We start from the raw sequence: 18,027 nt of genomic DNA, 5'->3' as shown, positions 1-18,027 counted from the left end.
ACAGAACCCCATCATTTATCTTTGTTAATGTATTGCTTCTAATAACATTTAAAGTAATGGTGTCAAAAATACATAGCTTTTATTCTTTTCTTTAAAGGAAAGAATTTTTTCAATTAGCCTTGAAAAATCTTTGTGTTTCGAAGTCCTGAGTTATAGAAGTCCACCATAATTGAGCTTTGACAACCTTCTTACTCTTGCTGTCAAAAAATCCAGTACTCAGAATGTACAAACCCAAAGTATGCAATAATAATAATAGTAATAATAGGGTTGTCCTACCTGTTAAAATATGAGCAAGCACAAACATCTATCCCACTTGCTTATTAATCCAAATTATTGTCCTGTGTACAGAGTTTTAATTGAATGATAGAGTTTATCTGGGATGACAAAGTCCAGAAAGGGGTCTTTCTGTCAATAACTTACTCCATCTTTATGTAAAGTCAGAATTAAAAATGGTAAGGGAGCCCGGCCAGCCATAGCTCAGTGGTTGAGCATTGACCTAGGATCCAGGAGATTGAGGTTCGATTCCTGATCAGGGCACATGCCCGGGTTGTGGGCTGGATCCCCAGTAGGGGGCATGCAGAAGGCAGCCGATCAATGACTCTCTCATCATTGATGTTTCTATCTCTCTCTCTCCCTCTCCCTTCCTCTCTCTGAAATCAACAGATATATATTTTTTTTAATGGGAAGGAAAAGAAATATTTATGGCCTATTTTTCTTCAGTTGTTGGGAGGTAAAAGAGAAACAAAAATGAGAATGCTACTCTGCCCTTTTAAAAATCTTGGATTTATACCCCATTATGTAGCACTATATTCTCCCAGGGATTCTGAATGAAGGGTATAACTCAGCTGTGTTACATACATATGACAGTAAATATATTGGTCTTGCAAGGCCCAGGCTGTGGGAACTGCTATTTAGTGGAACTAAAACATCCAGCTGCCTAAACTTAACTAATAATAATAATAATAATAATAATAATAATAATAAAAGGTAGATTTCTCTTCTATTTGGTCACTTAGCTTGACTATAAAAATTACACTTGTCTGAAATACTCCCTACTTATGCCTAAACACAAAGCACACCAGTGACTGCATGTGTGGGGAAGGAACAAATTTTTCTCTACCCTCAAGTTTCTTCTGGCTTGTCTAATAATTAAATAGACATGAGACAGATTAGCAACAAAAAATAACTAAGTTTAATATATATATGTATTAAATACATATATTTAATACATTTATATATATATGTAGATACATTATATATGCATATGCACATATATTATATATATGATATATACACTTATATATGTGTATGTGTGTATGTGTGTGTGTGTGTATATATATGGGTACCCCGCATACATGAGTCAGAGACTGCACATGCAGGAGAGGTTCAGAGATAGAAAGGGGGATTGAGGTATATAAGACATCCTGAGCTAGGGATGGTGTAAAACATCTTCGGACTTTCAAAGCGTCATTGTCTTTTAGTAATATTTTGCCATTCTTTTTCTTTTATTTTTCTTCTTAAGTGCAAGACAATTGTACTTTCAATGTCCTGATTTTTATATCTGCAAATAGATAAAGGCAAGTAGAAAAGGGTATGAGTGGACTTTGATTTGTGTTCTAATTCCTGTTCTTCATCTGATGAAGAAAATCTTAATGGCTAGCTATTACAACAATGAGAGCTTCAGAACAGAACTGAGACTTTTAGTCTCTTTCTATTCCTAGGAAACAGGGAAATGTGCTTGGTGAACTTCTAGCCAGTTTCTGCCAGGGATAGAATTTGAAATCTTTCAAGAGATACTATAGAAAGAAGAGAGCACAGGTCCAAAGGCAGAGCCTTGAGACACTGCAACATTTAAAGGGCTGGTAAAGGAGGAGCTGGCAAGGAGACCGAGAAGGAATGCCAGTCAGTATGAGAGAAGTGGTATCATTTGGTCTAGAAGACAAAGTGCTAACCAGAGAACTATCAATTAAATTTGCTAAATTCTCTGAGTGTCTACACTGTGACACTTTTTAAAAAATATCCTTGAGGGCAGGTTTTATATAGAAAAAACTATTCAGAATTTTATTTATTTATTTATTTTAATCCTCACCCGAGGACAAATTTTCCATTGATGGTTTTTAAAGAAAGTGGAAGGGAGGGACAGAGGGGGAGAGAGAGAGACAGAGAGAGAGAGAGAGAGAGAGACATTGATGTGAGACACATCGATGGTTGCCTCCTGTGAGTGCACCAACCAGGGTCAGGGATCGAACCTAAAACCTAGGTATGAGCCCTTGACAGAGAATTGAACCTGCTACCCTTTGGTGGGCAGGTCAATGCTCTAACCACTGAGCAACATGGGCCAGGGCTTACTTTGATTTTTATACCAATATTTGGTTGGCTGAAATTAAAATTTTAAGTTCTTACATAACAATATTCATATCCTAAGAGTACCAGAAGATGTAGAAAGCAAGGATTAGAGAACCTGTTTGAAAAAATGTCAGACAATAGGGTGGGGGGAAGAGGGACATCTATAATTCTTTCAACAATAAAGATAAATTAAAAAAATAATAATGGCAGAAAACTTCCCTAACCTGGTGAAGGAAAAAGTCACACAAGTTCAGGAGGCCCAGAGAATCCCAAGTAAGAAGAACCAAAGAGGCCCACATCCAGACACATCATAATTAAAATGCCAAAAATTCAAGGCAAAGAGAATCTTAAAGGCAGCAATAGAAAAGCAATCTGTTAACTACAAAGAAGCTCCCATAGGGCTGTCAGCTGACTTCTCTTCAGAAACTCTATAGGCCAGAAGGGAATGGCATGAAGTATTCAAGGTAATGAAATGCAAGGATCTGAAACCAAGACTACTCTATCCAGCAAGGCTACCATTCAAAACAGTTGGTGCAATAAAGAGCTTCCCAGACAAAAAAAAGGCTAAAGGAGTTTATCACCACCAAACCAGCATTGTAAGAAATGTTAAAGGGACTGCTGCAATAAGAAGTTGAAATAGAGAGAACAAGAAACACATGCATAAAGAAATAAAATGGCAATAGATAAATACCTATCAATAATAACCTTAAATATAAATGGATTAAATGCTCCAATCAAAGGACATAGGGTAGCTGAATAGATAAGAAAACAAGACCCAAATATATGCTGTCCACAAGAGACCCACCTCAGAACAAAAGACTCACTCAGGCTGGAAAAAAAAAGAAAATAAAAGAACTTCTGGAGGACTTTAAAGGAGAGATCAACAGCAATACAGTCATAGTAGGGGACTTTAACACCCCACTGACTTTACTGGATAGATCTTCCAGACAAAAAATCAACAAGGAAACAGTGATTCTAAATGACACACTAGATCAGATGGATTTAATTTACATTTACAGAGCATTTCACCCCAAAGCTGCAGAATATGCATTCTTCTCAAGTGCACATGGGACATTCTCAAAGATAGACCACATGTTAGGACATAAAACAAGTCTCTACAAGTTCAAGAAGGTTGAAATCATGTCAAACATCTTTTCAGACATTTACACCATGGAATACTATGCAGCTGTGAAAATGAAGGATTCCTTACCCTTTGAGGCAGCATGGTGGGACCTGGAGAGTATTATGCTAAGCAAAATAAGTGAGTCAGAAAAAGACAAGTATCACCTGATTTTACTCATATGTGGAATCTAATGAACAAAATAAACTGATGAATGAAATAGATCCAAAGACATAGAAACATGGAACAGACTGAGGAATCTCAGAGGGAAAGCAGGGATGGGAGTGTGGGTGGGGAGAAATTAACCTAAGACCATATATACATAACCTATGAACACAGATAATAGGGTGGTGAAGGCCTGGGGGTAGGGGAGGGGGGAGAGACAGTCAATGGGGGGAAAGGGGGGACATTTGTAATACTTTCAACAATAAAGAGAATTAAAATTTTTTTTTAATTCTTCTTTATCATCTTTAATTTAGCATAGATATCTTATTCTACTTATAAATCTAACAAATTTTAACAATAACTACAGGACCTTTTATAATTTTAGTCTTATTATGTACACTTAATTAATTACAAACATTTTAAAAGCACTTATACATTTAATTTTTTCTATTAATTTTTAGTCACTTCAATTGTCTAACAAACCTTCTCAAGTACTTAAAATTAATTCTTATAAGTCTAATAAATTTAATTTATGATTATCAGGAATCTTAACTTTTTTACATATTCCAGTAAGACTGCATATAAATACAGTAAGTGACTTCAATTTAAGACCCAAAAGATAAACTGAATTACTCAATTTTACAGCTTGTATTACAATCAAAGCTAAATGAGTAGGCCAAATTCTCCCAAAAATCAGACATCACATTTTTTGACATACTAAATATGTAAATTTCTTATAATTAATGGATTTAACACTTACCCATTTCTATGTTTAAATCTAAATATTTAGAGATAAAATATGCTTTCTCACAAGGGAAATATGGATGTCATCACAGTCTTTAAGGACACTCTCTTAGATATTGAAATTTGCATATTTACCTGAGATACTGACCAGGGATCCTGACCTCTATGCCTGTGACACAGCAACTATATCAACTTACTAAATAATCTTGTAGATCTTATAATCCATGTAGATTTCATGCTAAAGTTTAGAGTTTACCCAATTCTTCTCACAAGACCCTGCAACCCTACTCTGCTGGTTATATCATTAGATTTGATTTTCTTTGATTTTTATGTTATTTAAAATATCTTCCTAGATAGGTTTAAATACTTCTGATCTTCATGGAAACCCACACTTTTGTCATGCTTTTTCTATTTGGTAGGAACGGGTGTCTTATGGGTCTAGATTACTCTCATGGTTATACAGCTTCACCAAGTTCAGTTATTTCAAAGTGGGAGGTGAAGGGAGGAATTGGCACTGCCTTGAGAAGAGCATTTTCTGTGGAGTGGTAGAGATTATAAAAGGGGTGAAATTGAACAGTTTGCCTATAATTGCATATATAACTAAGATAGATTTATAACCAGGTATGTATGATTTTAAAGTTATAATTTTGAGAAGATGTACTTTGGCCTACTTAAATGTATGAATCTTTGTGTCTTTTCAATATTTGTTGTTCATTTTTTTATTAGGTGAATACTCTGAATTTAAGATTTAGCATTTTAGAAGCTAAATCTTCATTAATTTATTGTCTTAGGTATAATTTGGGCCTTTTAGATACTTTAGTTTTTAGAATTGCCATCTACTAATTTTTATTGTAGACAGAATATTTAATGTGAGAGCACCTTTTTAACAGATTTTTAAGTGTACAAAGCAGTATTGTAATTTATACTGCACATTATTACCTATAGGCATAATATTATGCACCAGATATTTAGAGCTTCTACATCTTGCAGAACTGAAATTATATAGCCCCGATTAGCAATTCCCTGGTCACCACCATTCTGTTCTTTGCTTCTGTGAGTTTGACTATTTTAGATACTTCACCTAAGTACAAGCAGGCAGTATTTTCCCTTCTGTGGCTGGCTCATTTCATTTAGCATAATGTCCTTAAGGTTCGTCTCAATTTGTTCCTTTGCATACCGCAGGATTTCCTTCTTTTTTAAGGCTAAACAATATTTCATTGTATGTATATACCACATTTTGATGGACACTTAGGTTGTTTCCACATCCTGGCTCTCGTGAACAGGGCTGCAATGAACCTGGCAGTCCTGACATCTCTTTGAGGTCCTGCTTTCAATTCTTCTGGATACATACCCAGAAGTGGAACTGCTGCATTATACAGTAGTTCTTTTTAAGTTTTTGAGGACCCTTCACCCTGTTTTCCACAGCTGCTGTACCATTTTGCATTCCCATCAACAGTGTACAATTATTTTTTCCAATTATTTTTTAAGTAGAAAACAAACAACAGAGATTCTAGCTTTTAGTTTCTAATTTGAAATAAACAATGAAACATGCCTCCAATTTACACTTCCTCCCTCCCCCAATAAAATTGCATTTTAATTGAAACTTCAATGTACTGTTCTGCATATTCTCTCAAGGGCTTTGAAGAAGATATTTCTTTAGACACATGCTAACGCAATTCCCTTCCGTTTAGATCTTAATAATATGTTTTTCTCAGAAGCCCCAGTAAGGACCTTCAAAACTGTGACCTTTACCTATCCTTCTTCCCACCCAGCTTCTGGCTGAGCACTTTTAATTCCAAACAAATCTCAACAGTTTTCACTTTGCCCCTTACAAATCACACTCATCTTGCTTCTTACCACACAAAAATGACTAACATGCTGTGATTATTCTACTACATGTGGAATAAAAGGCCCTTTCTACTTCCTCTGGAGAATGCCCTTTGATTTTTCAAGTTCTTAAGGGCCACTCTTTCCTTTTAAATGTTTATTCATGACAAAATTTCAGGTGCTACTTTCCAGGACAGACTTCAGCTTTGATGAAATATATTAAATTTTTATCTGAATCAATAACACATAGACATTTTTGGTAAGCTTAAAAATGAAAATTCCATTTTCCACATCTATTCTTTAAAATATTATACAGTAAAGCTACTAAAAATAATAAAGGCAATAACTTATACACTGATATAAAAGTCTGCATTATTGAGTAAAACAAACAAATTTTAAAATTTTAGGCATAAATATATATAAACATTTCTAAGAAACAAAAAGAAAAAAGTAGAACACCCAGTAAAAAAACAGAAAAAACACTTGAACAGTCATTCTAAAAAAAAAAAAAAAAAATAGAAGTACAAATGGGCAGAAAACATAGGAAAATCTGCTCAATTTCACTAGCCATCAGGAAAATACAATTTAGCTGGCAAAGATGTGGAGGAAATGGAATTTCACATACACTACTGGTAAGGGTCTACATAAAAAGTAGGCCCATTTTCTAAAGCTAAACATAAACATACTTGTGACTTCTAGATAAACACACACAGAAATAAACACTTATGATCTCCAAGAGATATGCACACGAATCTTCATAGAACCACAGTTTCTAATAGCTAGGAACTGGAAACAATCTAGATGTCTACCAAGAGAATGGATGAGTAAAGTGTGGCATATTTGTACAATTGGTTAGTCCACAGCACTGAGAATGAGTAAATTATTGCTACATGGAAAAATAGGGCCCAGTGGTATGTGGAAGCCTGCTCCGACCAGATTATAAGAGGCAATTATGGGCATCTCTTTCCACCTGCACATTCAGTTACATCATGTTGCTAGCTGGAAATCCGCCACAGTGGGAGTGTTACAGTAAGTATGAAGCTAGGAAAATTCCTGGACAAGCGGAATAGGGAAACTGGGACAGATTGTTAAAAAGCGGTTTGCAGCCACCAAGTAAATCCTATCTTCCCTAAACCAAGGACACTTGAGAGTAAATGGTTTGTTAGATGGGCCAGGTACAGAAACCCAGGTACAGAAATTAGGGTACAGAAACTCACCAGATGCCTAGCAAGGAGCGAAACTGGGAAAACAGAACTTTGTCCCCGGGGTAACCTGTCCTCCCCCAGCATATCACTGGTCATGCGGTTCAGACCCCTGAGCCAAACCCCCTGAGCGCCCCTCCCTAAAGATGTACATCTAGGCCTCAGTTATATTTCAGCTCCAGGCCCAAAAAAGCAGAAAAACCAGACAAGTGGCAAACCCACATGGTGGTTGCCTCAGGACCAGCTACATTGACTAATGACCCCCTGCCCTGGCGCTGACCAATCAGTGGAGACCATGATCCTGAAAGAGCGCACCCAGAAAGCTGATGAATATTCTACTGAGACCCTCCCGAGACCTCCCCTAAGATTTCCACCAGCAACAAAGAGATAAATGTGCTCAGGACAAAGGACCCGGCATGCATGTACCCGCCTCTCCAGGGGAGCATGCCACCGCCATTTCCTTCTCCCCTCCTAGGGGACCGCACAAGACCTGCAACCAGGGGTGCAATGGGGAGTGGCAGCTTGTCCTGGGCTTACCCTCTGAACCTATCTCCAAGTCCCTGAACCTCTTTCCCCTTCTCTCTCTCTCTCTCTCTCTCTCTCTCTGACTTCCCAGTGAGCCCAAGCAGCCCAGCCTAGGTTCTCCTGTTGCTTCTTCTAGGCCCTTCCTTGTTTCACTGTTCCAAGTATATTTTTGCTGCAGCCAATAAATTTTTGCTTTCTTTTCTACACTCTGTCTCTTGACTGAAATCTTTCCCTCAAGAAGACAAGAACCAAGGTCTTCTCGTTGTCTCCCTGGTAACAGGAGCATTTGAATCATGGAAATCAGGAAATTCTACACATCAGGGCTTTTCCCCTCCTTGGCAGAGCTGATTTACTAACACACCACTAAAGTATCTCACAAACATAATTCTGAGTGAAAGAAACCAAACACAAAAGTATCTATATACTATATGATTCCATTTGTAGAAATTTCAAGAGTAGGCCAAACTAAACATTGGTGTCAGAATTCAGAGTAGGAGAATAGTGGGGATCCTGCAGTGTTGGGGGCAGTGAAGTAGAGGGCACTGAGGAGGGCATCTGGAGGTCGTGATGATGTTTCCTGATCTTGATGCGGAATTACCAATGTTTTCACTCTGTAAAAATGTATCAAGTTGTACAATTGTGATTTGTGTTGTACTTTTCTCAATGAATGCATATATGAATTAAAAGCTTTCTTAAAAATAAATAAAGGCATAGCATAATCTCATTTCGTGTTTTTAAAAATAGTGTATGAGTGCTTTAAAAGAAATGTCTGGGGGAGAAATAAGCTGGCAGCGTAGGGAACAGCTGCACCTGCCGCCTCCCACAACCACATCAAAATCACAGCTAAAATACAGAACCACCATCACCCAGAGCCTCCTGAAACCTGGCTGAAAAGAAGCCCCACAACCAGGGACCTGAAGAAGCACTGAGCCTGGTAAGAGGGGCAGAGACGCAGGTGGATCGGGGCTGAATCAGAGACTCGGCCTTGGGCCCACGCCTGGTGCCGCGGTTTAAACCAGGGAGGGAATCTCGTGGTGGGGGTTTCCCGGAGGAGTGAGGGGTCCCAGCCCCACAGCAGGCCCCCAGGCCAGGCCTCCAGGGCGGGGAAGAGACGCCCCCACAACTCCGGGCCCTGAAACCAGCAGGGACTGTCCCTGAGGGCCGCGGAGGCTGCAGGAGCCCCAGCAGCTCCTCTAAGGGCGGCGCACGGACTCACTCGGACGCTCCCTCTGAGCCCAGCGCCGGGCAGCAGCCGGAAAGGACCCGGGACACTCGGGGAGGAACTGACCTGCCTGAGATCCGGGCGAGAGGCGGAAGGGCGGCTTCCTCCCGGGCAGAAGGGCTGGCAGAGGCCATGGCTCCTTGGCGAGTCCTCTCGGCACACAGCCGGCAGGCAGGCGCCATATTTGAATCGCCAGCACCTGACTCACCCCTTTGGCCCCGCCCCTCCCCACCTGCAGCTCATCCAGGCCATTTCCAGGGGCTTTTCTGTGCAAGTGGCCTCTCCAGCCTCATGCTTAGGACTTTCCTAAAATCTCTCCAACAAGCAGCAGCGGGCCCCATGCGGCTTGATAAGGGGCCCCAGGTCTGGCATTAGCGGCAGCCTGCATTGGCTCATAGCTTGGCCTCTCCTGGGCACCTCCAAGCCCAGCACAAGTAGCAGCCATCTATGGTTTGCTATGCAGCTCATGCGGGGTGGCCCTGGGCAAGGCACTGGCAGAGGCTGACATGGCACCCCCGGGGGGGGCCCAGAGACAATGTACCTGGTGGTCAGACTCGACCACACTGGATTACAACCCAATCACATCCATGAGTGACACACTCAAGGGGCGTACTTGGTGAACACCAAAGCTCCACTGAAGTAAATCCTGATCCATAGGGGTGTCTCCAGCACAGCAGCTCTTTGGCTATAGTTGCAGCTGGTCCTCACAGCCAATTGGCCTGGGGGTCAGTTCCTCCCAGGGACACCAGCAGCAACCAAGGCTCAACTACAACAGGACAGTGCACATGGCCCATGCAGGGGAGCGCCTAGAAGGCCCAGTTCAGGTGACTGGGGAGGATGAGCCACTGGACCCTACAGGACACCTACTACACAAAGCCACTCTACCAATTCCAGGAGACATAGCAGCTCTACCTAATACATAGAAACAAACACCAGGAAACAGCCAATATGTGGAGGCAAAGAAACATGTCACAAAGGAAAGAACAGAAGAAATCTCTAGAAGAGGAACTAAATGAAATAGATCCAAGCAAGCTAGAAGATACAGAGTTCAGAATTTTGTTTATAAGAATGTTTAAGCAGACTATTAGGGAAATAACTGAGAAAATCGATAACATAATAAAGTACCAATTTGAAATGAAAGCTACAGGAACTGAAATGAAGAATAATTTACAGGGAATCAACAGTAGAGTAGAGGATGCTGAGAATCAAATCAGCAGTTTGGAACATGAGGAAATAAAAAACACCCAACCAGAAGAGCAAAAAGAAAAAAGAATCCAGAAATACGAAAATAGTATAAGGAGCCTCTGGGACAACATCAAGAGGCCCACATTCATATTATTGGGATGCAAGAAGGGGAAGAAACAGACCAAGAAATTGAAAATCTATTTGAAAAAATAATTACAGAAAACTTCCCCTACCTGGGCAAAGAAATAGACTTACAAGTCCAGGAAGCACAGAAGGCCCCAAACAAGAGGAACCCAAAGAGACCCACAGCAAGACACATCATAATTAAAATGCCAAAGGTTAAAGACAAAGAGAGAATCTTAAAAGCAGCAAGAGAAAAGCAGTTAGTTACCTACAAGGGAGCACCGATACGACTGTCAGCTGATTTCTCAACAGAAACCTTGCAGGCCAGAAGGGAGTGGCAAGAAATATTCAAAGTGATGAAAAACATGGAACTACAACCAAGATTACTCTACCCAGCAAAGTTATCATTTAGAATTGAAGGTCAGATAAAGAGCTTCACAGATAAGAAAAAGCTAAAGGAGTTCATCTCCACCAGACCAGCACTACAGGAAATGTTGAAGGGTCTTCTTTAAGAGGAAGCTAATGAACAAAAGAATCTGACGAACTAAACAGATCCAGAGACATTGACACATGCAACAGACGATCATATTTCAGAGGAAAGAGGGAAGGGGGGTGGAGGGTGGGAAGAGATTAACCAAAGAAGTTATATGCATATATACATAACCCATGGACACAGTTAATAATGGGGTGAAGGCCTGGGGAGGGGGTGGGAGCGAAGTGGAGGGGGTCAATTGGGGGGAAAATGGGACACCTGTAATAGTCTTAACAATAAAGATTTAAAAAAAAAAAATGTCTAGGAAAGACTGGTACCAAAATGTTTAAGGTACTTACTTCTGGAGTGTGACATGGTGTGGGAAGGAAGAGGGGGGAGTAAAAGATAATGTGAGCTTCTTGCTTCCTCTACATCTATATACATTTATTAGAATAATAAGCACGTTTTATACTAGCAAAAAAAATTAACAGAAAAAAACTACATTTTACGTAAAGATTACAAACATACTTTTTCATAAAAAATGTCCTTTTACTATCCTGTTCCATCATTAGATTGAAAAGAGCATAGCTAAGTTTTCTACTTCTCGAAATTCCAAATTAAAAAAACTTGTCTGCAAGGATTCCCCTTGTGTAGGTCAGTTTAGGTGCCATAAGGAGAATGGAAATTAATTACTCGGAAAGAGTAGAATTTAAATGAATCATTAAGAAATATTCTCATGTATGCCCCTATCTTATTGTTTAAATCCACTTTTTCTTGATTCATAATTTATATACATTAAACTGCACAGATTTTAAATGTATACTCCAAAGAGTTTGACAAGTGTTTATGCTCGTATAGCCAGCCTCCAACTTAAAGTGATTGAAAATTTATCTATCTGTCTATCTATCTATCTATAATCACTTGGAGAAATTAGAATTATCTTTCTGCGCTACGCCATTTAGTGTGTAATTTAGAGTTCAGGAATTGCTGTGTTTATACTTTAAGTAGAATTCAGGACATATTAAAGTATTTTTTCCCTTGAGGGAGTATTTTTGAAAAGTAAATATGTACTTGAGACTGGGGATGAAAGTAGCTAAAATAACTTACATTGTTTTCTTTTGAACAGATCCCAGAGATGAGTGTAACAGCCTTTAGTTCAGTTCATGTCTGTACAAAGACAGACTGATCTTATCCTCACTGTCATTTCTACTGACATGATCTCTTTCAACTTGTGAAAGAAACCTTAGTATTGTGCATAGAATATCTCATTTTTACTATTTGGAATGTATTTATTTACTGTTTTTATGAGAATGGGCTTTCCTTAACTTTAGGTTATCATAATGACTATGTATTGGTTTTAAACCCAAGAAATTTCTGGGTACATATATGAGGGTCTACTTAGAACAATCTGCTCAAATAAGATAATGATTTTTTTAAAAATATAGAATGACTGCATTTGTCACTCATTCAGTTATCTAAGTGCCAGACTTCTTTGCTAACCTTTTTAAACTCTTATGTGCAAACAGCACTTTTATCATTCCTATTTTATAGATGAGTAAACAGAATTAGCAAGACTAAGCAAATTCCATAAAAGCACACGACAGGGAAATTAACAGAGAATGCTGCTAAAAACAGTGCAAAATGTATACAGCCCATGATGCTTTGTTAAAGAACTTAGAATCATTACATAATTCACTGTAATCCACGTACAGTGTCTGAGTTGGGAAATTAAAAACAGAATAGAGACCTTGGAAAACTCTTCTGACCTGTTTGAGCTCTCAAGCTTCTTCCACGTTAGCTCACAGGAGAGTCCCAGGATTTCTTGGTCAATGCTGTTTTAAATCGTTTCATCCTAACAAGGCTGGGTTATACACACTCTCTCCAAGGCTGGTCAGCCTACAGAACTATTCTTCTCTGATGTACAAACACAGTAGTCCCCCCCTTATCCGCAGGGGGTATGTTCCAAGACCCCCAGTAGACACCTGAAACAACAGATACTACCAAACCCGACGTATACTGTTTTTCCCCGTACATACCTACCTGTGAAAAAGTTTAATTTATAAATTAGGCATAGTAAACAATGAACAACAACTAATGATAAAAGAACAATTATAATAATAGATTGTAATAAAAGTTTGGTGAATGTGGTCTCTCTCATCATCACCCTTCTTGTGATGAAGTTGGCCAATGTGAGGAGACGACGTGAGGTAAGTGAGGTGGGCATGGCCACTGGACTGGACTGAGGTCAATGACATTCTCCTTCTGATGGAACTGCAGAAGGCCAATCGTGACGATTGGCCTTCTGCAGTTTCATCAGAAGGAGAATCATTGAGCCATGACCAACTGTGTTTTGTCTTCTACCCACAAATTTAACATCTTTTCCATCTTAAGTAATCACTGATGCACTGTGGCCGCAATTTTTGCAGTTTGAGGTGCTTCAGCAAAACGCATAGACTTCTTTCCTTCCCCTTCTTCACAGCTTCACAGGTAGAAGCCTCTGTTCCGATTGTAGAAATTTAGCAACCTCGGCCTAGGAAACTTTTTCTTTCCTTAATTCAAGAACTCCCGCCTTTTTTCTTAAAGCAAGCACCTTATGGCTCCCCTTTGTCACCTTCGAATGGCCAGCATCCTGTAACCTGGCCGGCCCCTCCGTGGGCCCCCTAAGTAAGGCTCTGACTCGCATCCAGGGGTGCTGAGCAGGCTGTCGCCAGGTTGCATCACACTGTGCGGAAGAGCTCGCAGCGTCATGAATGGTTTCTTTCTGGAATTTTCGAATTTCCCATTGAATATTTTCAGACCGTGATTGACCGCTGATAACTGCAGCTTCAGAGGGTAACCCTGAAGAGAGTGGAGCCCGGAGTGAGGGGGTGGGACTGCTGGAGGCAGTTCCAGCCGGGCTCAGGTGGGGCTCAGTGGCTGCTACCTACTGAGCGTCCGCTTTTCACCAAACATGACCCTTCCAAGAGGCAGACATCCCAGCTTAAGCAGAAAAGATTTAGGTTTTTTTTTGGGGGGGGGGTAGGGTGTTTCTGTGACCCAGCCCAGTACTTGGGTCGCGGTGACAATTAAGAAATGCTTTTCAGGCTGGAGGAAACACTTACATGAACACATATCACTAAAAGATGAAAGTGCTCCTCTCCTAACTTAATTGAAATGAAAATTTCCTTTTCGTACCATACTTGTTCCATTGTTTAAAAGAATTTGTAACTAGGTAATAACTTCTCATCACCTAATAGTTATTATAAAGTCCTCTCCCTTAACAGGACTCAATGCATAACTATTACGTGCCGAGTGCTCTTACCAGGCACAATCTCCCCTCCACGGGAGCTTCCAGTGGAGAGATTCTGTAAGAGCTGCTGGCTAGTAGCAGAGGCAAGTACATTACCTTTTCCTTATTGACTATTCCTATTCTGAATCTATCATTTCCTACACTTAGGAACAAGATGATTGGGTCATATTTTACCCTATCGACCTACCCACAAAGCAGTGCCACACATTTGTGTGTGTGTGTGCGCGTATGTATGGACAGACAGTGCTATAAAATATTTCAGGATGTTCTTCCAGCAAGAACTATTGCGGTCACCACGAATCACTAGGTTCGGGCAAGGAGCCCATAACGCTCTCCTGAACACAGGCTGTTGCTGTTCTTTTCGGGCCATAACCTCTGCTTTCTGGTAGTGTTACCTATCTTTCAATTTAGGCCCTCTCTCCCTACTTTGACTAACGTTCTTCAATAACAGCAATCGTTTCTTATACCTCCTAATCGCTTCGGTGCTCGGCATATCATTCGAAGGATGTTTTTATATGCTAGACACTGTGTAACTCGGGAAAATAGACAGGAACAAGATGTGGTCCCTAGCACCGAGAAACTTAACATCTGAAAGGAAACAGGAGAGTAAAATGTGTAAAAAAAAATGCTAACAATTAAAATGAGAGAAAACCAGAGGTCGGTGTATTGGTGTGGGAGAATGAATGAACATCGGCCGGCTCTTATCAAAAGGATTCCTCCTCCCTCAGGGAACTTGCAGTCTAGTGGGGAAGACGTACCTTTTATAACTAATTAGTATTATAATCAACATCACATTCTACATGGTAGGCGATGTACTATGTGCTTTAGATGAATTATTTCCTGTAATTATCAGGACTTTTCCCAAGAGAATTAAAAATCTCTAACATGTGGTTATGCAAGCCACACAAGGTTCTTCTGTCGTCACTTCTATTATTTCTCTTTTTTAAAAATTTTATTTTTGTTTAAAATATTACAGATGTCCCTTTTTCTCCCCAATAACCCATTCCACTTGTAGAAGAATGGGAAGCCCAGTGGGATGCCGTCTTGTTTCTCTTGATAATATCTATCATACAACATTGTAACTGTGTTCCTTTGTATGTCTTCTCAGATAGTGCGCTCTTTTCGGAGGAGAGGGACTTTATTTTACACATATTTGTAACCATAACTCCTGGTACAGAATAACTATTTAATTAATATACTTTCAGTGAATGAATGGATGAATGATAGAACTGGAAAACTTGCCTTCAGCAAGTTCTAACATCACTTCTTTAAAAGTGGTTTTAAAGGGGGGGGGGGATGATTCCTTGAAAGTTTATTAAAATCCATGGTATTCATTAGGAGAAAGCACAGGGTAACTCACTCACAGCACCTCCAACACAGGGCCAGAAGGGAGCACCACTTTTTTCTACTTGACTTTGCTCCCTATAGTGCTATAAACTATTTAGTAGCATTTCAGAGCCGAAAAAAAGTACTTGAGAGATAATTTCGTCTAGTCTACGACATAGCCTGGAGCCAGGTCCCTGCAAGTTTTCCCGACAGACAAAGGCGGGGCCTTGCGTTAAACCTTCGTTGTCCCTTTGCGAGTCGGACTCTGGTCTGGGAGCGAGAAAGGAGACCAGCTTCTCCCTCCTCCCCTCCCCGCCTCCTTGCCCCTCGCGTTTCTAAAAGAGCGAGAGCTAGAACGTAGCAAGGTCAACTTTTTTAAGGCGTTTCTCCAAGGGGCGGGCTCTGCGTTTTCGGGCCGCCTCCCCGCCGCCGGGACGGGTGGAGCGCGGACCAGCCACCCCACCCCGGGGCGGGGCGGGGACGGCGGGCGCGGGGCGGGGACGGCGGGCGCGGGGAAGCCTCCCGCCGCCAGCGAGGCGCGGCCGACGCGCAGGTCCCAGGGCCCCCGCCGCCCCGCGACATGTGGAACCCGCTTCACGACGCCGACGCGACCCTTGTCGCCTGGCGCCGCCCGCGCTGGCTGTGCGCCGGGGCGCTGCTGGCGGCCGCCGGGCTCCTCGGCGCCGGCTTCCTCCTCGGTAGGAGCGAGCTCGCCGCGCAGTCTGCGCGCGGTGCCGAGCTTTGCGGGGCTCGCCGGCCCACCGCGAAGTGGGACCCCGGGGCTGTGGTTTGGTTTTGGCGGCAAGGTTGGGGCTGAGCCCCCGCGAACTAGGTGGGGGTTGCTGGGAGCGGTGCGCGGTTGGGTTGTGGACAAGCTGTTGGGGGACAGTCACCCCGGGTAAGGAGCGGGCGGGAGGGACCCTGACGCCGGACTCGGAAGCCCTGGGGAGCGGGTGTGTCTCGGGGCGCGGGCGGCCCCGGGCGGCTGGGCGCGGGGCGCGGGGCGGGACGCGGCTGTCGCCGGCGGGGGCTGCAGCTGTCCGCTCGCGGGGAGCCCCCGGGACGCTGCGCAGGGGAGCCCCCTTCCCTTCCCTGCGTCAGCCCCTGGGAGCCGAGGGGGAGGAGCATTGGGAACCGGCTGACGTTGCTGTTAACAGTCCTTCTGCGTTGTTGCCCCCTGGGGACGGGTTTGCAGACCGAACCCCACTCGTTAAGAAAACCAGGGGCAGCACAGACAAGCGCGGACTCTTATTTGTTTGTTTGTTTTTCATCTTTAAAAAAAATCTTTATTGTTGTATTACAGATACCCCCCTTCCCCCCCATCGATCCCCTCCGCCCCGCATCCACCCCACGCCCAAGCCTTCCCCATACCAATGTCTGTGTCCATGGGTTATGCATATAAGCATGTAAGTTCTCTGATTAATCTCTCCCCACCCACGCCCCCTCCCCACCTTCCCTCTGAGCTCCCTCAGTCTGCTCCATGCTTCTATGTCTCTGGATCTATTTTGTTCATCAGTTTATTTTGTTTATTAGATTCCACATATGAGTGAGGTCATGGGGAACTTGTCTTTCTCTGCCTGGCTTATTTCACTTAGGATAATAGTCTCCAGGCCCATCCATACTGTCCCAAAGGGTAAGAGCTCCTTCTTCACAGCTGCGTAGTATTCCATGGTGTGAATGTCCCACAGCTTTTTATCCACTCAGCTACTGATGGGCACTGGGGCTGTTTCCAGATCTTAGCTATTGTAAATTGTGCTGCTATGAACATAGGGGTGCATATATTCTTTCTGATTAGTGTTTCAGGATTCTTAGGATACATTCCTAGCAGTGGGATCACTGGGTCAAAAGGCAGCTCCATTTTTAATTTTTTGAGGACCCTCCATACTGTTTCCATAGTGGCTGCCCCAGGCTGCATTCCCACCAGCAGTGCACTAGGGTCCCCTTTCTCCACACCCTCACCAGCACATGTCCCTTGTTGATTTGTTGATGGAGCCATCCTGACAGGTGTGAAGTGACACCTCATTATGGTTTTAATTTTCATCTCCCTGATGATTAGTGTCGTTGAGCATTTTTTCATGTCTCTTGGCCATCCGTATGTCCTCTTTGGAAAAGTGTCTATTCAGGTCCTTTGCCTATTTTTTAATTGGATTGTCTTCCTTTTGTTAAGTTGTATGAGTTCCTTATATATTTTGGATATTAACCCTTTATCTGATGTGTCGTTGGCAAATACGTTCTCCCATGCAGTGGGCTCCCTTTTCATTTTGTTGATGGTTTCCTTTGCTGTGCAGAAGCTTTTTATTTTGATGTGGTCCCACGTGTTTATTTTCTCCTTAGTTTCTCTTGCCCTAGGAGATGTATCAGCAAACATATTGCTACGAGAGATGTCTGAGATTTTGCTGCCTGTGTTTTCTTCTAGGATTTTTGTGGTTTCACGTCTAACATTTAAGCCTTTTATCCATTTTGAGTTTGTTTTTGTGTATG

The 18,027-nt window shown here is 41.9% G+C and overlaps 1 protein-coding gene across 1 annotated transcript in view; it reads left to right on the top strand.

The window, feature by feature from the left end:
- The first annotated feature begins 16,048 nt into the window (after positions 1–16,048).
- Positions 16,049–18,027, top strand: part of FOLH1 (folate hydrolase 1) — a 46,297-nt gene continuing 44,318 nt past the window's right edge. The window contains exon 1 of the mRNA XM_081154288.1: positions 16,049–16,244. Within this exon, the coding sequence (XP_081010414.1) occupies positions 16,127–16,244 (118 nt within the window). The 5' untranslated portion in view covers positions 16,049–16,126. The remainder of the gene's footprint in view (positions 16,245–18,027) is intronic.

This window comes from Miniopterus schreibersii (genome assembly GCF_964146895.1).
Source record: "Miniopterus schreibersii genome assembly, chromosome: 12".
In the NCBI taxonomy this organism is placed as follows: domain Eukaryota; kingdom Metazoa; phylum Chordata; class Mammalia; order Chiroptera; family Miniopteridae; genus Miniopterus; species Miniopterus schreibersii.
This window is presented reverse-complemented; position numbering and strand designations above follow the sequence as displayed.